Source organism: Hermetia illucens, chromosome 2 (assembly GCF_905115235.1).
Source record: "Hermetia illucens chromosome 2, iHerIll2.2.curated.20191125, whole genome shotgun sequence".
Taxonomy (NCBI): domain Eukaryota; kingdom Metazoa; phylum Arthropoda; class Insecta; order Diptera; family Stratiomyidae; genus Hermetia; species Hermetia illucens.
The window spans coordinates 55,667,513-55,692,267 of record NC_051850.1 but is presented as its reverse complement, the minus strand read 5'-3'; the positions used below and the strand labels follow the sequence as shown (position 1 = coordinate 55,692,267).

The window sequence follows — 24,755 nt, the reverse complement described above, 5'->3', positions numbered from 1 at the left end:
TGAGGTTTCCGCTTTTTCTTTTGAATTGAATCTCTTCTCACGGCTCTCTCGGTTATTAGAGCCTCAGCAGAATTTCGAGTCAGCACCCGCGTTAATTTCAATCTAGCCCGAATTGAACTGAATACCGCTCCTGCGCGAATATCCAGACATTTTCACCATTATCGAATTTTTTCAGGGAGGACAAATCCAACAGAATATACGGTCAGCATATGTGCAGACTCCATCTTATGATATTCCCCACATCTTATCTCCATATCAATACAGTTCGTCCTTGTAAGCCATGTATTGGGGCATCGCCCATCTGGTTGAGTCAAGTTAATTCGACTGCAAGCGTTGCTGTCAACTACATAGCGAATATGTCGCTTATGTCTCTCATCTCGATTAGCTCTAATGTAAGCATTGAAGCTATTGCCATTACAATTAATGGCTGCTAATGAAATGATTTGCTTGGCATCAAGCGTTCATTAAACCAAATCGACTGATGAGAAGCTGGCTTACAACTAAGTAATTACTTCAATTGGTTGGATTAGAAACTAAATAACTTAAATTACAATGCAGGACTACATATGTTATCATTTTGCAGTTTAGACAAAATGCTGATAAAATCAATGAATATTCTGCAATACTCAGTTTGATATACACGTATCGTTTCACGGGCAGCAAATCTAATTCAGAATTTTCCAAACTAAATTCGGAATTTCCCAAACTATTTTCATCATCATTATCAACGGAACAATAACTGGTATCCGATCTCGGCCTGCCTTAATACGGACCTGCAAACATCCCGATTTTCGGAACAGGTCAACTAAATTGATATCCCTAAAAGTTGTCTGCCATCCTGCCCTAGGCCATGCCTTCATCTCAGAAAAGGTGTGGAACGTCTTCTTTTCATATCATAGATATTGCCTTTATAGAATTTCTGGGCTGGATCATCCTCCCCCATACGAATTAAGTGAGCACCGGCCGGTGTATCGCTTATAAATTTCATCAATATATAGGTTACGGAATCATCCATCCTAATGTCAAAAATTCTTCGAAGGATTCTTCTCTTGAACGCGACTAAGAGTTCGCAAGCCCAGGTCTCCGAGGAATACATGAGGACTGACAAGATCAGTGCCTTGTACAGTAAGAGCTTGGACCCTATGGTGAGACATTTCGGGTGGAACAGTTTTTGTAAGCTGAAAAATGCTCCGTCGGCTACCAAAAACGGTGCGCGGATTTCATCGTCATAACTGTTATCGGTTGTGGTTTTCGACCTTAGATACGACAAATCATCCACGGTCTCAAAATTGTGCCATTTGATGCTGTTGGTTCTTTGGTTTCTAGTACTAGCCAAAGCCTGCCGTTTTCTTGGGCAGTCGTAACTTCGAAATTCCGTTATACATTATTATCCGCATTCGTAAAATAATGGCCTCTACCGGAGGAATTCTATGATTATGCGCACCAGATATTTGAGGGTGCTTAATTTGGCAAAAGGCGCAAGTATTTTGCTTCATTTTGCACCTCTTTGGCTATATTTGTTCTCGCAATCCACAACTAACCCTGCCGACGCGAATTTTGCAACTGCTATAGCTTTTTTTGTTGCTTTGAATGGGGGCGCTATTGTGGCCTTCTGAGTGCCGCCATATGCATTACGTAGCCTGATCAATGGACTCAAGAGTCTAGCCCGAATTGAGTCTTTAAGGCATCATTGAGTCCTGACCTTAATCCACTTTGGATTCTATCACATAAGGTATCCTCATAATTGCCCTTACAGATTAAAACAATGTCGTCGGCGTAACCCTGGATTTGTGTTCCAGTATTTGTTAGCTCGTCCAGAAATTCATCGACTACCATAGTCCACATAAGCGGTGATAGTATGGCGCCCTGTGAACAACCTTGAGTAGTATGACAGTAGAATTTATACCTGTGGATATTTCTATTTGTCAACTCTCTAATATTCTGCCCATGCAGAAAGCCTGGGTGTTGTTCATTCCTTTGCAGATCAGTGATCTTGTATCTCTGTGTGCGATATGTTTCTTCTGTTTCTATGCCATCCCGCAATACATCCATCAGCTGATATAGGGCAGTTTCAGTTGACCGTCCTGCTCGGTAAGCGTGTTGAGACTGAGGTAGGGGATTACTCATTAGAACGTTTGCTCTAATGTAGTTGTCTATGACTGTCTAGACCTTTTGTGTACGAACGATATTAGGCAAATTATCCTGAAAGATTTAGGCTGAAAAGGGTACTTTTTGCCCACTTTCGGAATAAAAACCACTATTGCCTGTCTGCATGCGCTTATATGAAACTCTAAGATGATATCTAGGCCTCTCTGAAGTAGTGCCGGGGAGATGTCATCAATTCCGGTTGATTTTAGTGGTTAAAAATTTCTCACTGTCGAGCGTAGCTTCCGCGCATAACTCTTTTGCTAGTTTCCAATTCTCAGGCAGAATTGTCGCCTTAGCCGTGTGGTAGCACCCGCGGAAATTAGTTCTGAGAAGCAGGTGTACTCTGTTCTCCTCATTCTCGGTAAATGTCCCATCCTCCTTCTTCTGACAAACAGAAGATATTGCCTTACTTCGACTATAGCTTTGTACAGCCTGGTTGCTTCTGTGATTTGTTCAATCCCATTGCTCTTGCAATTACCGCAGATTCGCCTTTAGCATGTTGGAGGTCTATCTGCGCTATCTTAGTGCTGGTCATTGGATTCATTATTATTTGAAGCTTTTTCCCACTGTCGGTGTATCACCTACTCCTCCGACATGGCGCTTTCCTGCGGGTTACTGTTCACCCAAAACTCTAGAAGACCTAGGTCTAGGTCATCCAGCTTCTGCTCTTCACTAGGCAGCAGATCTACATTGATTATTCTCGTCCTTTCCGCCGAGATTTCTTCGGGGACCTCGATACGTTTTCCACCCGATGTCCGATCCGATTTCCTCCAGATAGCTGAGTGGTTAGAGCACAAGGTTGTCGTACGAAAGTCGCGGTTCTCGGGCGAGCGCAATGCTGACTACATTGCCACTTATAGGGTACTGTAATCCTGTAGTGACCGTTACGGTCTTGAATGAAGTGCTCTAACACACTGCACGTCCCCGATTCAATTGCATTGTTGTGCCAACGATTATTATTATTATGCTTCCAAATCTATAATTGACCGGTCATCCACTCCAGTCGTGAGAAGTATACCCTTGCCCTCCATCTTGCTTCTGAAGACTCTCTATATTCTGAGCAATTATGGGGCCTACGGAATCTTGCATCTCTGGTGGTGCTGCTACTGATATCAGACATTGTTTTGCTTGTCCCTGCTTTTTGAGCAGTAGTCCTTGTCGGTTGTAATCCTCGCAGTATGGCAATGTTGACCTTGGGACCACTGCTTGACGTCCCAACTTCTTCCTTTTTGTGTATAATCATCTAGCTTTCAGTGCTTCCAAGGTGTGCCTCCGCCTGTTTGGTCATTCTATGTGCATTATGAGGTCTCGCTTGTTTGGTGTCAGTTCATCTTGTTTTTTTTCGTGTATTCATTTGATTCCCATGAGTATGGGAGTTATATGTATGGTCCGCCGAGCCATAGCCCTTTAGGAATTTACCTATTATTTTCAATTTCAGGTTGCAAAGGGAAAGTTCCTTGTGAGCACTAGTCTTCCATGCGACGTTCCAACGTATTTTTTTTTCGGATGTTATTCACCAACTGGTCCAAAATCATCCCTGAAGAATTATTTATAACATTATTTATAAATTTCGAATGTTGCTAACCCTGCTGCGCCACAGCACAGTAAGGTCAAATTTACTCACTGAGGCGACGTCAGATAGTCCCCCCCCCCCAAATGTAAACTATCCAATCTGCACGGTCCGCGCATGACACCCTGGTTTGGGAGAGGTGTTTTTTGGCTCCCCAGTGGAGATCCGTTAACAATAGATTCACCTTGTACAGGCTGTAGCTCATCACTCACTAACTCTCTCTTCTTCGTAGACGACAGACTTGTCGCCTGGAGAGCCACATATCACCATCGAAGAGAGACAATTCACCCTCAAAGAGAGACAGGTTGGCCCCAAGGCTCGTCAGTCTATCCTGCACTGCATAGTTTGACCCCTGACTTGGCCATACCTTCGAAGACGTCTCTCTGGCAATTGTCCCGCCATCGGTTTAACCCCATATCGATCGCCCCTCTACCCCTCATTTCGGATGTAACCATGGCGTCTTATGTCACTATCACAAACGACGAACCATCTTCGTGCCATTACCGCGAGGCGCCGTTCATTGTCTTTTATAATCGGCCAGACACACTCAGAACCATAGAGGACGACAAGGTAAATTTTGGATATGAGACATTTGTTGATATGTCGATCACAAAGAACGCCAATTGTGGGGCGCCACTTCATCCAGGTCCATCATTGGCAGATAGCATTGATCCGAGATATTTAAATCGCCTAGTACAGGGCAGGTCGCACCCATTGAAATTGATAGTGCCTGTTTCGTTAGGATCCGTTGTCAAGAAAAATGTTTTATTTAGATGCAATGCAAGTCCTTGTTGCATGAGGCGATCATTCCATTTTAGGACAAGTTGCCCGAGATTAGTTTTACTATGAAACACTTTTCTATATACTTGTAAAGCCGTGTGTAGGTCGCTGGACGTTGGACGGAGGAGACATACCACTCCACCCATGGATCACTATAGTTTTGTAGCCCACGGCTTTCTATATCTCTGAGTCGCCTTTCACGATAGCTGGGAATACTATAAGCCCCCTAGCCCAGTCGGTGGTAGCGACTGGCAAAAATAGGGTTAGTATGAGTATTCATTTTGAAATAGAATATTTAAGAAAGAATTAATTTTAATAATTCTGTATTCTGTTAGGGAATAGAAGAATATGGGGTAAAGGTAACCTTGAAAACGTCATACAGTAGGGGAAAAAGAGGATGTAGATTATTAGATGGAGTTTCCAGGATAAGTCGAAATAAGGATGGGGTCAGTTGTGGGTAGTGAAAGCAGCGGAAGATACACCAGTTTGACGAGTTTGCTGTGACTTATGATTGAAGTTCGACTTTTCCACCCACTGAAGTTACCTTGTCTGGAGCGTGGCGTCAGATTTTTCTTATTTTAGGCAATTCTTGCCTATGGGGGGACTTTTTTTTGCAAAAAAAAAAATCATTGTTGCGCAAACTAAAATCTCATGACGAAAATCATCCTAAAATACTTCCGAACTATGACTCACTCTATCAAGTGGGAGTGATAGATAGCAATCATATAATTTTCCCGATAAAATTGAGCGCGCAGCTTCCGGAAAAAATACAAAGAACGTTACCATCTGTCCACATGTCCCAAAATGCATTTCAAGGTGGACTCTTCAGTCAAAATACGCAAACACGCAATTAATCCTCATATTTATGCCGAACGCAATACGAAGTAAGGTCAACTAATCGATTAGTCTGGTTCTGAACGCTTCCTTCTACCGTGTTTATCTTTACAAGTCGCCGTAGAGGTTAGCTGGTTGTAAATTCTGCTATTTACCTTATTACGCAGATTCTGACTCACCAGACGCAGTGAACCGTGCTGTCAGCACTTTATTGCGGACGACCATATCAAGATGCAGCTTGAGTGATTTCGCGCTAGAAGTAATTTAGTGACGTAGGTGACAATCTTTTTAGGAATGTTATGAGTCAGATGAGTGAATATCCGATAAGGCAATGTGCCTGTTCTCGATCTACTCCTCCAGCTTCGCTAAGAATTAATTTTTGCTGTCCATGACCAAAGTTGAGCCAGCGTAACTTACTTTTCGCGCTTAGCTAATCCTGCTTATCAGCTATCTGAGTTGCTTCTTCGAAGCATATCTGAATCTTGTTTGTTAGCAAACACAATAGGCCGGGTCGAGCCCAGCTTTGCTTTGCTGGATCAGCTGAGATTTGGCTGCTTCGAACGTTGATCGTATCACGACCGCACGCTCAACCGCAACTCCCATCGAAACCCACTCTGGCCGGCTTAGGAAAGTACGTGCATTTGTGTTCCGGCCCCGTTTAGCTTATTCGGAGTAGATACTTGCAAGCAGCACACCTTCGTTTACCTGGCCGTGATGATTCAGGTAGGAGAGATCGTGCTGGGGCTGTGAAGATCGCATTTGTCGCCGGCACTCGCAGAGATCGTGTACGAATGTGACAAAAGTGCGATAAGGAACCGTTTAAAGAAGGCAGTTTTCTAGGGGAAAGTCAGTCAGTTGGTCGACTGTATCTGCACAGTTCCAGTACTTGTTGATCTTCCGTTAAACGAAGACGTTGCTCGATCTTTGATTAAGTCGCTCTTGAGTTTCGCTGCGGATTCCTCGAGTGAGCTTTCATTGATATTGGTAGTGATCGTCGATGGTTCGAAAATCGTGCTACAGAGAAATAGTTTAATTAGCGAGAAAGTGCTCAAGAGCTTGAACATTAATTAAGGCCACCCATTTCTTCGCGACAAACTGACCTTCTAGTGATTGTGTGACATTATTTTGACTAATTAGAAGCAAAAATGGAACGGTTCGCACCGGATTTAGCGTTCGATTTGCCTTCGCCTAATTTGAATTTCGATACTTTCTCCGCTTTCCCGCTACCGGTTGCAAGCGGGAAGCATAACGTTTCGGTCGATTCAATTGCTACTGAAAATTTTTTACGTAGACTCAGTGAGAAAATCGGACGGGGATTGAGCAGTGCAGCAGGTGGTAGTGATAATCCATTGAACCTCATCCGTAATCAGGTTGTTTTGAATGGTACCGGGGTGAGTTTGAGTGACGATGGGAGTGGCGAGTTTCCCAATGAGGACTGGATCCGTCAGGCGGAATACGATAAGTTCATGAATGAAATATGGATTGGGATCGTGTTAACGCTCATTGTTATTTCGATGGTGTTCTGCATTTGTTCGTGCTTTCTGTACCATCAGTTCCGCCAGTGGAAAAATAATTGTAAGTAATGAACTCTGTTTAGATTGCTTGCAGGTAGCTAATAAGCGAATCGAAGTAGTCAGTTCTGGAACGATGTCATTAGCTGATTGTTAAGTTCTAGAATGGGAGTACTCATGACCGATAATTTGATAACGTAGAACGATAGAGATCGGAACACACCAGGTTCCTGTGACCAAGTTAGTGCTATTCCAGCCATGAACTAGTTTAGGGATTTCCTCGGATTTACCGAGACTCAAAACATTCACTACCGAAAACCCCTTGAAACTTTTAGCTTTCACCAAAACTTACTGCTCCCAGCAAAGATATGATCGGCATCGCAAAAACCAGAAATTTGTGCCAACTATTTTTGCCCCAAATTGCTAAGTTAATACTTTCAAGGAACTGATAAAATCCAGCTAAATCTATTTATGGAGGCGATTTTTTCATTTGTTGTGACCCAATATCTTATCGGGCCACAGAGACCAGCTTTTGACTCTAAACGAAAAAATCATTAAAAAAACGAGGAAAACACATTTCTGGCATTTTGCAGTTTTTTTCTGTATTTTGGTTTGTCAACAAGTCAACTCGGCGAGTGCCATATTATCATTTTAAAATATTTTCCTCGTATTTTTTCATTGCTGGTGTTTACTCCGCAGCAAGTCAAATAAGGAGCTAAACATGGGGCGGGGGTGGTATTGGCTAGAGGATTTCAATTATCAAGTATTTGGCCTTGTTATGCGTCCATACATAAGCAAAGGCTCCCAGTTATCAAGTGTCCGCGAATTACTAGCACATACCGAGCATAATCGTCGCTGTTGCGAAAACAACTCAAAATTAAAATAATCTATTCAAAATTAAAAATCCGTAATTGGACCCAAACATTAAAGTTTTTGATCGAGATGACCCCTTATCGGGCATCTTGTGCGTCAGTGATTTGGCTCCAGCTTCATTGATAATGCAAAACTGGTTACTCTGTTGGCTGATAGTATGGGAAAAGCAGACACCTCTGTCGAGACTTGCAACAGTTTTGCTGGAAAAACAGGCTCCTGTGCGGAATGACTGGTTATCATGTAATAATGCCAAGTGAAGGAAATTTCTAGAGAAACCAGTTATTGTGGAAATCGATCGATAAAGTTCATTAGCCGTTTTGACCCACTGCGCTGGGAGAGGAAGCTTTCGTTTGTTCATTGAAACCTATCACAAGGTATATGGCGTGCATAATCAACCTGTCCGCTGAGCACGTTCGCTGTGTATTTCCGTCTATTAGAAAATTAGAAACACGCTCAAAACGCGACGCTTTTCTTTCTAAGACGAACCTCTATTTGTGGATAGCAGTCTTAGCAATTTTTAATGCAAAATGGTGCAATTTGCCGTACTCTTGGAATGGTTTCCATTCCATTCATGTTCATCGACTTGCTACATAGTCCAAATTACTGAACAAATAAATGTAGACATGACTGGATTTAATGGCTCAATTCACGATGTACACAAACAGAAAGTAATAAGGTAGTACTTATTCTGTCAACACCTCTCTATCTGAATCGGGATTTGTCTATCTGAACCTCAACGAGGTACGTAATGAGCGTTTGGGGTTTCTTCCACGAAAATCGGACTTACTTTGTTGTTTTGAAATTTCTTTGCAAAGTTTACTCAGCTGATTCTGGAGTGCCAGTTACAGTCCCCGTGAAACCAGGTATATCATTCCCAAGGCGCATTAATTTCCAGGTAAACGTTTGACAAAGCTTATCTATAAAAAAGGTAATATTAGTTCCAAAGGAGTCTCATTCAACCGATGTTAGAGGCAAGGTCCCAACAGCCTGTCTTGTCGGGTAGCTGTGGATTCATACATTTTATGTTCATCTTATGAGGGTGTATCAAATCTAAACAGATTTTTAGATAGTTATTCTCCAGAGCACATATCGATGGAATGGATTAATTTGCCATCAAGAGAGTGCGACCGGCTTTAATTCACTCAGGTTCCTTCCATATTACAGAAATCATAGGGGCGAATTACATACAATTCTGCCTGGAGCAAAGGATTATAATAAATTTTTAGCCCAGGAATGATCAATCTATTGGAATTCTGCATTGATTAGGATCAGGGACAAAGTCAAAAATCGGTCTCTTTGCTTTCCACAAAGAATCAGAGCCACGCCTACGACCTACCGACGCGTGAGATCGACATTAACATTGTGATGCTCTAAAATCTCATGAAGGAAAGTGGTAACATAGCTCTGTGAGGAGCCGCTGAGGAACTCAGTTCCAATGAAAAGAATGCTTCGCAGACAATGCCAGTGAACTTAAGATATCACAGACTGTTTGCTAGATGAGTTCCACGTCTGTTGTTTTTGTTGGATCATATCTCAGAGTTTGAGGTCATTGCTTATTTCCGCGGTTTCAACAGATCGAGTTTTCTGTTTTGCATACTTCGAATCGTGATATTTTCAAAAATACGCCATATGAAGGATATGAAATATGCTTTCCTTCGTAGATATATGGATCCTGAAACGTAACTGCCTCAGTCCATTTCGAGCGCTTTGGCGGCTCGTGGACGTTTTATAACTCTAGGTCCTCTTCTATACAATATATTTCGTTTTCTTTTTTTTATTTGAAGCAACTCAGATGACTGTGACATTGATTAATTGTTACTGAAAACATCAACCAATCAACGGCTTAAAACAAATTTCATCATCACCAGCTACGCAACAACCAGAGTTCCGTCCAGGCCTCAACTCACGTCACGAGCTATCTGGCGTCCTGGACGCTTGTTCCATTTTAGGCAGTGTCTGTCATTGTTTGTCTTCTTTTTGTACCATAGATATTCCCTCTATCTCTCCCAACCAAGCAGATATTATATGGCTGATAAATTCCTTCGAAATAAATTTCACGGAATTTTTCATTGACCTATCGGAGGTCAGAGAATGGTTCAGGAAACCTCATCAGAAAGCAGAATGAATGTAGTTAAAATAATCGTATATATATTATACATGGTTACCATTTACTGTTTGGTGGGGTGTAATGCGTTAACCACACCTACACGGCACCTTTCGCGGTTACCTAAAATGTTCTTCAGCTCATTTTCCTGAGATGCCTGAGCTCCTTCTCTGCTGTTCCGCGCCACGTACCTTTGAGGCGACCAACCCATCAGCCATCCTGGGAGAGTGGATTCTGTTGCATGGAGTACCCTGCAATGCACTTGTCGCCCCTCTTAATGTGCGATCCATCCCCTTCCTCTTCCACCTGCTGGTCACAGAACGTACGGGCGACAGGCCTGTGGGTCGATCAAGTTCTTCGTTGGAGATAATATCAGGCCAGCGTACTCCAATGATACAACGCAAACAGGTTTTCACGAAAGTTTGGAGACATTGAGTAATTGAGACAGGGAAGGTGCGGTCACCCGTCAGACTGAGAACCTTGGTTTTCTTTGAATTTATCTTCGTTCAAAATCTACGTGTCTTTCATTCCAAATCTAGAGCCATTTGGCCAAGGTCCATGACCCGATGGGAGAACAAACAAATATCATCAGAGTTGTAATTGTGTAATGTTGTAAGTTAACGCTAAAAGTTAGTAACCAGTCCTTTCGAAAATAAAGAATTTGTTTGCCGGATTGGTGGTCAATCGGCTTCTTTGCTCCTTTAAAATTTGGCCTGCTTTGAGAGGGACAATGTCGAAACAGCCGTAACTATCTGAAAGTAATTGAAGGAACCACTGAACGTGTTTCAACCATTATCAACAAATGCCGAATGTTTTCTGGTGACGTTCTCAAGGCTAACTTTTTCTGAAATGGAATGGTCACTTTCCGAGTCGATAGGTAAAAAGTGAACATGGCCTTTTTTGTCAAGGCCTTGTAAATAAGCAACATTTTCTCGAACCTCGAATTTAGATTATAAGGTAATGCTAAAAGCGAAACCTCCTTTATTGAATCAAAATGTTTGTCTTGTGTCAACACTGGTATTTGGAAGGCCTTTCCAATTTGGTGCATTGTCAGAGATAACAGCTAGTGGTTTTTTAACTTCAAGTCCTCATTTAGAAAAAAGGTGTTGTGAAATTCCTGCATGATGTACATATTCCAAAGTCTGCTCCTCACTATGTTGGAACATTTCGTTCGTGCCTTTGGTGCCGTGGACGTTGAATCGGTATTCAGTGTTCCCTGAAACACCACACTTCTCTTCATCCCCTTCTTTCTCTAAAGCTAAACATTTTTCTAGTTTCCATTATGTCAAATTCCTAATAGTCCTGCTCTCCTTTTACTACCGCCTAAACCCATTTGTCTTCTAGCTTTAATAAAAAAGATAATTTATTCATTTTCATTTGCCATTGTTATGCTATGTTTTGTCATACTGACATTCAAATGGATTGTGGATGTAATGTTGTATAATTGCTGGTCGGCAGAGCAACGTGAAAGTTGTGTATACGCACATCATCCATTTTGATTTCTTTGTTTAGTATCCTTAATGTGTATCAAGTGACTAGCAAAGAGCAAGCGCCTGCCACTGAGCACTTTGGTGGAACTGTACTTACGTGCTCTAATAGACATAAACCCGAAAATTTGCAATATTTTCAGGTGGTTTGATAGCTCTGAGATGGTTGTGCATACAGTCAACTTAGATGTTTTTTTTTCATAACGTGAGACGACGAGATGAGGTAACACATAAAGAGTTACCTCTATCCTGCGACAAAATCAGCTGTTTTTTTAATTTTAAAATAGTGGGTACTTACCCAAAACCAATTGTTCGTGCACTAAAATGTGGAAGCCAGTTGCTTCTCCGCCATCAATTACATAGTTGGGGACTCAGGACCAACTAAGAGGCAAAATAATTGTCTAAATATTTACTACGGGTCACATACGTTCCTCATTGCTCTCCATGCGTCAATGATGAACGATTTGTGTTAAAAATTGATGTACCTTTGTATATCGTCCCGAAAAGATTCGATTATTCGATTTGAAATAACAATGTGCTTTCTTATATTCATACATAGAACTGGTACTATAAAAATACAGTATACGGAAATGGTGTCACTTTTTTGTGACGCAAAATAAATAAATTTTAAATTTCAAAAGCCATTCGAACTAAAATGGCCGGCATGTGAGATTCTCTAACAGCATCCCCCCTCCCTCCCTAATTCATGGCATTCAGTTAGTGTCTTCGAGTTATCCTCGCTGTTGATTCCTTTAACAGTTCTTATTGAATTTTTATGTTTGCACAAATAACTAGGTAGTTTCCCTCTGATTCAATCATAGGGGACTATGTTCTCTAGGGACATGTCTGCCTTCAGCGGTCTCTTTCTATACTTTAAATACAGGGCAATCGAACTGCGCATATTCTGGGTCTTCTGGTATAACAACGTCTCTAGGAAAATCCAGGACATCATCACTTTCGAAATGGTACATATAATATCTACAAGTCGAAAACCGGAAGCTCGATGATTCAAATATGAAAGGAATTACTATTTATTAAAAAAATAGAATATTTGGCGTGATGATTCCATTTATACATAGCTGGGAGTGTTTCTACTTTGAGTATGTCCAACTATTCACGTCAATGGGATACTGTCAATGTGTCTTATATATGTGGTTGCCATAGCCCGCTATGTTGGGGATAGGTCAACCACACTTATGGTTCTCGCCAATGCGTTTCAACTCCTTTCACAATGTTCCGAGAAGTCTGTACTCCTGCTCCACTGTTCTATGCCACGTAGTTCTGGTGTCTAACAAAACAAGGATTTGGCGCTTTCATATGTCGAGCGACAGCAAATTCGATTGCTAGATATGCAAATCGCTCGACGCTTTCAATGTTTTATTCACTAATGCAAGGTGAAGATTGCAATGACCAATCAGTTAGACCGATGACTTTGATTTTTTTTTATTTTATCTTCAGTTTCACCCTCTCTACTTGCCTCTTCTTTCGAATTTGGAATCATTTAGCCAAAGTCAATCACTCGGCGTGAGAGCAAGCCAATGTCACCATCACAGACGTGGTTTTTGAAAAAATATGGCATATTCGGAGGATGTTAATTTGGTTAATACCAGCGGATTCCGGAAATCTGATCGAGAGAAATCTCAGATTGCGAGGACTAATGGAAGATTGAATTACACTCTACAGGGATGGCAGGGGTTACCTGGAAAAGCTTGCCAGGGAAACCCTCAAGGTCACTGGCTTTACTTAATTTGTACACGCTGATGGCAGAAATAATTTCGTCTCTATTGTTTTCTATTTGGAGGAACAGTCTATATCAGCATAACACGGTTGCTTGGTATAAAGCGTTCATACCAGTGCCGACCGGATTTTAGGAAGTACTGTCATCTTTTGTCAGGCATCACTATGAGATTTCCAGTGAAATCTGAATCTTTTAAAATTAAGCAACAAGTTGATTAATAATCTAAATCAAGCTTTCTTTAAAAAAGCATTCTAAAAATAAGCCAGATGCACAATATATATACATACATATTACAAACTGCGCAAAATTCGCAAATTGTCACCATCAATTTCGCCAACACTTCAAAAGTTTCTGAACATCTTTGTTAATCCAAGTGGAAGTCATTATCATATTTCTATGTATATTTATACATTTATTGAACTATAGATATATGTTTTGGCGGCGGTTTTGTTTACCTTATTAACTTTTTGCCAAATAAAAGATATCAGCCAAACAATGACTTCATTATTGACTTAATTTTACACATCAATAAATTGAAGGAACTACTCAGATAAGCCGAACCACTAGGAATACCAATTTGGGATTTAAAGAGTTTTATTTGATAATAAATATCCCTAAACAATACTTCGGTTGATGTTATGCCATCAACTATCTATCTATAGCATTAGGAGGAGTAAACAAGCTAAATTGAAATTTCTTTTATACTTGCTATCTTCGATCAAAATAAAGTATTGAGAAGTATCTATAGATAAGGGTTGTCTAGCGATTGTTATGTATTAAGGCGATATCTACTTTCTTAATGAATATATTTAGAGATATTTCCGAATGTTTTGTTTATGTGAACATCGATTTCGCTAATTTTTTCAATAACAATAAACCAGGTAAAGGTCAATATCATTTGAAACGAATATAACTTATCTACATGTCTGCAGACCACTATGGATTTTATTAGAAAATCAAGTTCTTCTCGGTAGTGAGTTATTAACACGCGTTAACACTATCTTATTGCTGGGCTCTATAAGATTTCTCCATAAACAAATAAGATATACACGATTCTGAATATTTGATTTTCCGCAACTGATAACACGAAACGTTTTGCAACCATATAAAATTAAACCCATGTAGTGGAGGCTTCCATTAGTGGACATTTACTAATTTCCTTCAGATACTTAATGCACACTGTTGTGCGTCCGTAAAGAACTATTGTGCCCCTTTTACTGGTTATAGTGTACCTATTGATCATAGTATCTCAAGCAGGCCTATAACCGTCCAGATCTTTCAGCTTTGCATCTGGTATTAAGTGTTCTCCCAGATGCCTCCACTTACTTTGCACAAGTGCTGGACACTGTCCCAGGACGTGTATAGAGGTTTCGTCATACTCCTGAAAAAAACCTGCAGGTTTCTTCTAGGTCTAAGATTATTTCGTAGATGCTCAGCTTCCTGTTCTTGTAGACATATTTTTAATTTAGAATGGAGAGAACTGTAAGCCTAACTGAAGTCTACAAATATTTGATAGATGGCAACATTATACTCTCATCATTTCTCTAAGGCTTGTTTAACTGGAAAAATATGGTCTGTTAAAGATGGTCTAGCTCTAAAGACGCAATCATAACCTCTTCTCCAAATGTTGGTGAATGCTCTTTGGGAAGTGGACAATAATAAAATGCCTTTGTTGTATTGTCATACCAGTTTCTGGCTAACGTTCAAGTTCGCCGATGTTTCTAATAGCAAAACTTCCCAAATTGGTGACCCCGACGTGAAACTATTATGAACATTACGGGGCGTTTAACGTTTACGTACGTTCAACTTCAAAGTTTCGATGGCCATGGATGGAGAAAGTATTTTTCTATCGCGCTGATGAACAAAGGTTCACTGATGTGGATTTAGCTCTCAGCAGACATTCCTGAGAAACTTAGACTTCTCTTCTGCGGTTCTAAGCCATTTGTTTTTAGGACAGTCTACTCCTTGACAACTCTGGGATAGTGGATTCCACTGCTTGACATGGCTAACATTTAAACAGTCCGTTGCCATTTTCACCTTTAATCAACCGCCATGCGGTCCGCATGCTAACCAAGTGCTTTGTTCGAGATTGTGTTGGGCCAGAGAACCCCAACTTCAACTTGATGCTTGTGCGGCGGTATCTGCATTTTCAGATTTGATTCAAAAGAGTGAAGGTGTGCGAAAGGTGTACATTGAAGTCTCCTACACGCCTTTTTGACACGGCCTTGTCAACGTCGATGAAGGTCGGATGAAGCGGAAGTATAAACTCCATACACTGCTGCTAATTTCAGCACATTATGGCTAGGTTTCCTTTTGCTTTTGCAATGCTAGATAACCAAAATAAAAAGATAAAATTGTCCTAGACTGCGGAAGTTTTTCTTTTAATTTTTCATATAGCGATAATTCAAGGACCCCGAGGAGTTGTCCCCTTCCTCAGTGAGTTTTGGTCTTTAAACTTTGCTTCTTGAACTGCCATGGGATTTAATTTAAATTTCCACACCTGAAGATATAGAGTCGTGACTGAGTATTAACAGAATAATTCCGGTTTCGCTTCTGTGGTCGTTGGCTTTGAGTCGATCCAATGCGAAGCTTTATAGCAGGTTTCTGAACAACTATTGTTTGTTGTTCACCCAACGATCAACTTCCAACCACAAGGACCAGGTTTTTGACAGGTAGGACAGGTATAGGGAATTTATCCGAACCATGCTTCCACTGTAACTTTCTTTATCTTCTGATCATTGTATATTTGACTGATTATACGGCCACGCCCAGAAACTAAGTATAGTAGGGCTTTTAATTTCGTAGGGAATGGTTTTTCTGCATGATGAAACACTGTCTGCCAACCTTCAAAAGAGGCCAATTCGAGGTTAGCATATTAAAAACTCTCGACCCAGGATCATCTATTGCAAAAATGTTTACCCAACCTCCCTTCAAGTGCCAAATCCGCGTCGCCTTCGCTACCTTGTTATGGAAGGAAACTGCAGTGAGATTTTTAATGAGGTTAAAACTGTTTATGGTGACAGAATTAAGAATCTTAGTGTGTACAAGTGATGACGCGAGTTTAAAAACGGCCTGCTGCAGGAAATAATCATACAGAAACCCCTGAATTTCTGAAGCTGACCTCAATATGGGTTCCAAAACAGATGACAAAACAACACAAGTTAAATCTAATGAATACTTTCAAACAGGGTTTTGAGCGCCATAAACTTGAAAGTGATAATTTTCTCCACTTCTTTGTTACTGGAGATGAAACTTGGGTTGTCCGCTATACGCCTGAAACCAACAGACAAGGGCGTTATACCTGCGAAAAAAATCACGGCATCCGTGATTAGACCATAAATAGAAAGAAAAAGATTTTTAACGGATGAGGAGCTGAAAAAGGAGGTGAAGAAGCGGAAGAAGGCACTGGGGCTGACTTTTTCGAACAGGCATCAAACAGTTGATATTCTGCACCACCACTGGCATTGAAAGGAATAGCGACTAAGTGGGAAAACTGCTTACATATGTACAAATGTAACCATTCAGTTTTATTAAATCTACACAAATTGAGTACACTTACTTCCTGGGCATGTCTCCTAGTACCAGATTTCTTGCTTCAAATTCTCTCTTCCGCCTGAGCTTGGAAGCGGCATGCTGTATATAGCGGAGTTAATTTTCGAAATGACCCATAAGTCATTACAATACTTCCTATCCTGATATTCTATCTTAAATTATTTATTTGCGATTTTCATTGACCCAAATTTCAATATCAAACATCTTTTCTTTTTTTTAAGAACACTATAAACCCTTCAATAAGTAGAAACTTCAATTTTTGCCTTGTTTTCTAATTGATCACTCTGGATGACTTACTATCAGCAATTTCTCTTTTCTTTGTTAATTGCTTAATCACTAATTTCTGCACAATTACTCAAAACAAGCCGCTTGTTATCTGCAAATGCTTTTTCTCTTTATTGACCTAATAAAGAATCTATTCTATTATTTCATATCAATAAAACAGTCTTTTTTTTCTATTTTTGGAAAACTTTTGATAGAAGTGTTCCACGCCACCGATTTTGTTTCGTCTTTCTAATTTTTGCTCCTTTCCCTCAACTTTATTCAGAATAATTTTTGTTGAGTCTCGTTTTGGAATAGACATAAAATATGAATGGAATTTTTGAGGTTTCTGGAACGCTTGCTTTTTTCCTGGCTAACTCTGTGAACTTAAATGAAAACGTTGCGATCATTTGTAACGCACAGAAATGATTAAAAGTCTAGCAGGGGTTTGTTGATAACATTTAAGAGAAATCCAAATCATGCATATGGCCGAGCGAAATGATGCAATCAATCGAAGCGAGCCGACCGTGCTTCTGAACGGGACAAAGGCTAAAGACGAAGACTCATCGAAAAACATTAGGTTGGTGACGAAAAATCTATCTATCAGGTCGACTAGTATGTAACTGCACAGAAATGTCAATAAAATGAATATAGATTTGCATCATTGTCCAAAGGTCGAGTCGCAAACTTACAAATTACCAGAGCCCCAGTTTGGGGGGTTTCTACTCGATCTTACCCTGCCCCGAAATGACCTAATATCGGAGTCGCACTATCCTAAACCTTTGTTAGCGATGGGGATGGGGAAAACGAAAAAATCTTTATCGTTCCTGCTATTTTACTGACGTCGAAGTTAATGGAGCAGTACAAAAAACTGAGGTTATAGAGGTGGAAATATCAACGTTATGAAGGAAATTTCAAAAGCCATTTCTTTGCTACAACCCCATTCGTGACCGATCTGAGATACTCATCATTGATGCACCGATTTTCACTGAACTTGTAATATTAAAGTTAGCAGCAATCGTCTGCCGTTGCGAAGTTTTAGAACTTCCCAAAAAAGAAGATAAACAGCCTCGTCATCCAGGAGCAGCAGCCCAGCCTCATTATCATAGTAATAACGTCTACTGTTTTCTAATGAACAACAGAATTGGGTGAAGTAGTGGAAGCACCCATCCAGTGCCCATGCTACTTCTTTGGAGGATGGTGGTGTTGATTACAAAATGGAAGGGGCCGTGGATAGGTCAACATTAAACCATACAACGGATCCCATTATCTCCGGATGGTCAACGAGTGGCTCTTCTACAACTGCTTGGAGGATGAGTACAAACTACTTCAGAAATTATGGAGACATTTAAAGCCCATTGGTAGGAACAGACAATCACTGGCACTGACTAGCCTGAGATACACTTCCATTCTTACGAGGTTGCCAAAAAAAAAGACTTGACTCTCGAATAACCGTAAAAAACAAGATGTTTTTCACCAAAGGGAATTACAATCTGCCAAGAAGATAGGGAAGGCTGGACAATAAAGCATGCACTTTCACAGGCAGACACTGAAAACTTAGTCAAGGTCCCAATGTGTTTAAGCACTACCGTGTTGCCAATTTCAACCACTTAAACTTCTGCAATTTTTTATTTTTACTTTTGATGATAATACATCATTACCTCCCTCTCTGGATAGGATGAAGTTAACGCTCAAATCTCTCTACCGGCACATTCGGATTTCATACAGACTTTTTATGTGAAAAAGAAATTGTAGACTTCTATTAGTTTGGAAATGTTACTATCTTTTCACAATTCGTAAGATTGAAAATGCTCTGCTTTTAATTTTAAAGACATCTTATCCTGTGGGTTTTTTTTATACATTCCTGCGGCAACGACGCGTACAATAAGCTCAGTAAATTGAGTACTTTGCTCGATGTTTAAAATTCCTGTCCTATCAATTGATAGCCTAGCCTAAAACTATGCCTCTTGCCGAGAAAAATAGGGTACAAAAATTATTCTGCCTATGTAGTACGTCGTCTATTCGTCAAATTATTTCTGATACACGTTCTCTTTTTTTCCGATGACCCAAAGTTGATCCTTTATCTTCGAAAGTCCCCTCCTTCATTCTCCTTGCTCGATCCTTTCGCTACGCCTGACCTACTCACTGGAGTGATCGAACCTGAACCGGTGAGAGAAAAACTGTAAGTTGATGGAACCTGGTGCTATGTGGTTCTTGAGAATAGGAGTCTGGAGGATGTTCGGCGCGGCTGTATCTCTCTGATAATATTGTCCGAAGAAAGCTCCCCTGTGCATAAATGTGTTGACGTATGCCATTCCACGTTCAACAAGAAAACAGAGTGTGATCGTCATCGTCAACCGCCATCATCTGTTGTAAAACAAACAGTCTGGGAATCGTGCCTTTTCATTTTGTATATGTAAGACTGAACACTTTTATGCCCGCTTAGAAGGTAGTTAAGGAAATCAATTTCATCACGCTTTTAATTGACTCAAGGAGTTAACCACGCACAGTCAATTTGCTCCTTGACTAATCTTGCCAAGACAGTTGCCACTTACTTAATGTAGTTCAACGTTTTTCACGAGCAACCAACTCCTTTGATTCTTCACCCTTGCGCTTGTAGATGGCTTTACGTTCCTTAGCAAGGAAGATCAAAGGGATCACTCCCCGATCACCATCACAGCAAAGTTTCAGATAGTGCTACACATCTCAGTACTTTTGAAAGGTACTTGAGGTACATCACCTTGCCAAGAACATGAAACCGAACAATCTATATTGAAAAATAACTGGTGAAACTCTGTTTTGAAATAGATGTTTCAGTCCATATTGAAATGCACTCCCGGTTTTGAGAAATTCTACCGGTATTCAGTCTACACTCAGCGGTTTTAGTATGTTCAATACATCCTCGACTTTTTTAAGAGAAGGTAGCAATAAGGATGGTCTCTTCTAGTACCATTAGAGAGGATGCTTAATATTTCCTTAAAATATTGTGCCATTCAATGCAATTTTACCTTTGAATCCTGCTAATTGCATAATAAATGCATCGTGAATTGTACCGTTTACGATTATCATTCACCAAATGGGTCGCTAATCAGGGGAAGAACCACCCCAGACGTACAAACTGCCTTCATCCACGTTCATCATCTTGAGCTGCACATCAATGAAGACAAGACAATATATATGGTGGCAACGTCAGCACCGAAAACCAACCAACCAACAATATCAAACCGCACTGGTCAAACGGGAAGAATAAAGATAAGAGAATACAACTTTGAGACCGTTGACAATTTATCCTCTCTAGGGTCGAAAATCACAACCGATAACAGCTACGATGATGAATCCGCGCACGGTTGTTATCAGCCAACAGAGCCTATTTCAGCTTGCAAAAACTGTTCCGCTCGAAACGTCTCACCATAGGGTCAAAGCTCTTACTGTACAAGACAATCATCTTGCCAGTCCTCATGTATTCCTCGGAGACTTGGGTTCTTAGCAAGAAGAAATGCGAACTCTTGGCCACGTTCCAGAGAAGAATCCTCCGAAGAATTTTTGGCCCCCTACATTAGGATGGACGATTCCGTAGCCTTCATAACGACGAAAGAGCGATACTATGATCGTCAAGCTGTGGATAAAATTCGGGTCAATAGGTTACGGTGGGCGGGTCACTTAATCCGTATGGATGAGAATGATCCAACCCGGAAAGTCTATAAAGGTAATGTCTATGGTAGGAAAAGAAAACGAGGCAGACTCTCCTTGAGATGGAGCGATGGCGTAGGTCACCATGCCAGACAGCTTTTAGGGATATCGAATTAGTGGACCTCGGCCTGTCTGGAGTTCCTTATTAAGGCAGGCCTAGACCGGATACCAGTTGTTTCGGTGTTGATGATGATGATGTTTCTTCTATTCCTTTCTTAGTAATGTATTGAATCCAGCAACCAATTATCGCTTCTTTGAAATCTGGAGAATTTGCTGTTCGAATGCTACTATGTAATTCATGGCTTGTGAAGCTATTCAAAATCAAATTTGCAACCTGGCGCAAATCTTCTATTCCCATTGTTTGCCATCGGACACGTTAATATCTCGGTTTGACGTAATAGTAGTCGCTATTAAAATTTCCCTCGCTTCGAGGAAACTAGAGACCACTCGCTTTTCTGTGTTATTACTTGGACCCACATCCACTGGACTAAACCCACGTTCTGTGATGAACTTCTCGAGCAGTGAATTATTTTGCTGAAATGACTAGGTATCTGCCGTATACGAATTCTATAAACCTACAAAAGTTATCGGGGGCTATTGTTCCCAGTAGTTCCAAGGCAGCCTAGCTCTTTCAGACCTATTTTTGAAGCTATTTTTACATCTTTCGAAGTTAGGTTATCAAGTATTTCTTCAAAGCAAATACAGGATACGCGCGTAAGCTTTGTATTCCTTTGGAGCATATGTGGCATACTGAGTAGGCAAACATTGAAATTTTTTATTTCAATTCTTTGATTATCATCTTATTGTGACATTGCGGTGAAATTTTTGTGATTAGCTAAAACGGCCCCACATTCTTTTAAGCCACCCTTGCGATTAAACGTCAAATGTAATGTTGCCTAGTAGTTCCGTTTCTTGGATCGCCTAGTCACTGATCCTGTATTTTCCGAGCTGTTGATGGGTGAATTGACCAATTTGGAATAGGGAGCGCCAATTTTGAACAAAGAACGCAAATTCCAGGTTTCAAATTCATAGTCCACATTCTATTTTTCTCGTCGTTGTATTTATCCTATCCGATCCGAAATTTAATTTCTGTTTCTATTACGGTCATTCCCTTATGAATGGGATTTCAGGCTCTGTCATAGCAGTTGATCTGAAAGACTTGTTTTGCAGAATAGAGAGTTCATCCTTCACGCTTTTTTAGCCGCTGTTGTCCAGTAGTTAAGCTCTTGGATGTAAGAGTAGTACATGTTTGGCTTATTGGCGCTATGGATGTTGAGTTAGACACATAGATAGCAGTGGCTGCTCCGAGAAGCCTAATTAACGTGATCTACCGTTTTGACGCCCCCAACTCCAGAGACCAAGGCTGCTGTGGCGAAGGCACAGGTAGCAGAATGTAGCCGACTAAAATTTTAAGAGCCAGACCATAGCCTTTACCAAGACCCTAACTAGAGTTGCACTTGAATTTTTCCCTTTTTTCCGCATTTTTTACAATACGAATTGTAGGGTATGCCGAGTCTGACGATATTGCCAATGAATGCCTTATGCTTAAAAGCTCTCGGGATTGGGTCTTGTTGTAGGAGGACCAGAGCCTCCTTGACTTAGCCAGATGCGTTTTGAATTAGCGCCTTCGCGACATAAGTATTGTGAATAGACTCTACCCTTCACAGTCACGCGTGAAACACAGGTTATGCCTCGTTTGGTTAATCCGTCGACTTGCTCATTACCCTCTATGTTTTTATGACCAGGAACCCATATGCATATGCATCTGGTCAAAATATTTATTCGCATCAGGATAAAAGGAACTTTACTTAGTGTTCAGAAACCAGCAACTGATTACTTGGTACACTGACAGATCCCTCATAGTAGAGGGAGCGGGTCCCGGTGTCATTGGTCCAAGTGAAATGTACTTTGAGCTAATGGGCAGGTACACTAGCATATTCCGGATGGAAGTATACGCCATAGACCAGTGTGCCTTCTTTAATTTAAAAAGGGACTACAGGGGGCAGAACATAACTATTCTCACCGATGGCCACGCAGCGATCAAGGCACTTAGGTCCAACCAGGTGAACTTTAAACTAGTGTGGGAATGCCTTGAGAGACTTAATACACTCGGTTCGTCCAACAAGGTTTGGTTACTTTGGGTTCCAGGCCATGCTGGGTTCAAAGGCAACGAGGCAGCGGGCGAACCAAGAAGGGAGCAGGGACGCAGGGGTCAGAACCATTCTGTGGAATCGGACACGGTTTCATGGCTTTGACTCTAGTAAATATAGAGGAACGGTTGAGGGAACTATACTGGGCGGGCCTACCAGGGATGGAGCAGTCCAGGGTGCTTATTGGGAGATACAAACTCATGCGCACAAAGAATTGCTTAAACCTCACCAAATCCGAATCATAGTGGGAATTCTCACTGGTCATTATCGGCTGAACTATCACCTAGGGAAGCTAGGGATATCTACGGACACTGTCTGCAGGTTCTGTGAGTAGTATGACGAAACCTCTATATGCGTCCTGGGTCAGTGTGCGGTACTTCTGCAAAGTAGGTCGAGACATCTGGGAGAACACTTAATACCAGATGCAAAGCTGAAACATCTGGAAGTAGGGAACATACTAAAGTTCTTGATGGTTATTGGCCTGCTTTAGATACTATGATCAATAGGTACACTATAATCAGTAGAAGAGGCATAATAGTTCGTTAAGGACGCGGTGCGACTTTCCCTTAAAAGAATAATAATAGGGATAGTTCAGAAATAATATTGGCTCATTCTAAGTAACCGATTTTAATATATGCCCACTAAGCCGATTTCACCGTATTTTATAAGGAAACAATAAATCTCCACTAAATGAAAATGTAAGTCTAGAACAATTCTTCAAAGAATCTATTTTCACAGTAAATGTGATGTATGCCACACGAATGGAATATTTCATGGAAACTCAAGGGCACTTTAGAATAATTCCTCTACTTACCTGAGATTAACGGCCTTTTACATTCCGTTGACCTTCGAGAAATTCGTTCGGAATTCTAAAACTGAAAGCACCAGTAGCATGCTGTCATCCCCAACTATTGTTTTGCCCGACACGTGTAGAATACCTAATCATGTGTCATATGTACGTATGTAAATTGCGTTTTTGTGATGCTAACATGCTTCACGATCTCAATCTAAATGTACGTATAATCCTCGCGTCATTAGATTTAATAATAGCATCGAATGCAAACACAGATTGTTGCATTCGCTCTAGCAATTTTCCGGCGTAGTCAATCCGATGTCAGGAAAATTTATAGATACTATAGGCCACGAGCGACCGTGGTAGCTTCAAAGGAATATTTTCATTTCACTTCTCTGTGAACTTCAAGTTGCGCTTGGGTTTCATCAATTTTATTATTGAAGATTAATTTGTAAATTATTCCAACACCTGGCGGTCACCATGAAATTTTTTGAAATGTTATTGTTTATTATTGTTTAGTAATTATTGTTTGTTTGTTTGTTTTTAATTCATTGGACAAACACGTAAATCACCAGCGTAGCTCTGTCCACTTTGAGTTACTTTGTTAGGTAATGTTATTACTTTTACGCATGCTTGCGAAAATCAAATGGAAAGTTGGAGGTCGAGTTGTGATGCAAGTAACAGTGATAACTATGTATGCAGCCCAAGTACTCATCCAGTGGAGTTACACTTAACAAAGCAATTGCAAACTGTTTTTCCCTTTCCATGAATGGCTTAGTGAATTATGACATACCAGAAACTCAAGTTCACAATTTAAATATAGAAATGTATGAATAATTCATGAGTATAGATTTTTAATACGTTTTCGACCATAGGAATTACCATAGATACGAAATCGCAGGTGCATTTAACTCCGAACTGGTTAGTTGGCATTTGATTAGCATAGTAGCTTAATCCGGCACCATAGATCTAATATATCTAATACGCCACGGCTGATCCTTATAACCCCCATTGTCCAATTTCCAATCTTTTCGGATTAAGATGCAGTTCGAAACTTAAGTTTGACCGTTTCGACTTCGGTGCAAGGGTTCAACTGGTTAATGGTTAATTCTATGCTTTTCGCAATGATCCCTTTCAGATTTTTTAATTTTTTAAATTTTTGCAGTTTTGATCGCATGTGCTGAAGCTATGCAGTTCAGATGATATCTAGGTCTCAATCTAAATCTCCACGCTGGCCCCCATGCGGATCACTTTGGCTCATGAC

General features: G+C 40.6%; 1 protein-coding gene across 1 annotated transcript in view; it reads left to right on the top strand.

The window, feature by feature from the left end:
- Positions 1-6,026: 6,026 nt before the first annotated feature.
- LOC119649522 (protein commissureless 2) overlaps positions 6,027-24,755 on the top strand; it is a 35,445-nt gene continuing 16,716 nt past the window's right edge. Inside the window, exon 1 of the mRNA XM_038051706.1 lies at positions 6,027-6,907. Within this exon, the coding sequence (XP_037907634.1) occupies positions 6,478-6,907 (430 nt within the window). The 5' untranslated portion in view covers positions 6,027-6,477. The remainder of the gene's footprint in view (positions 6,908-24,755) is intronic.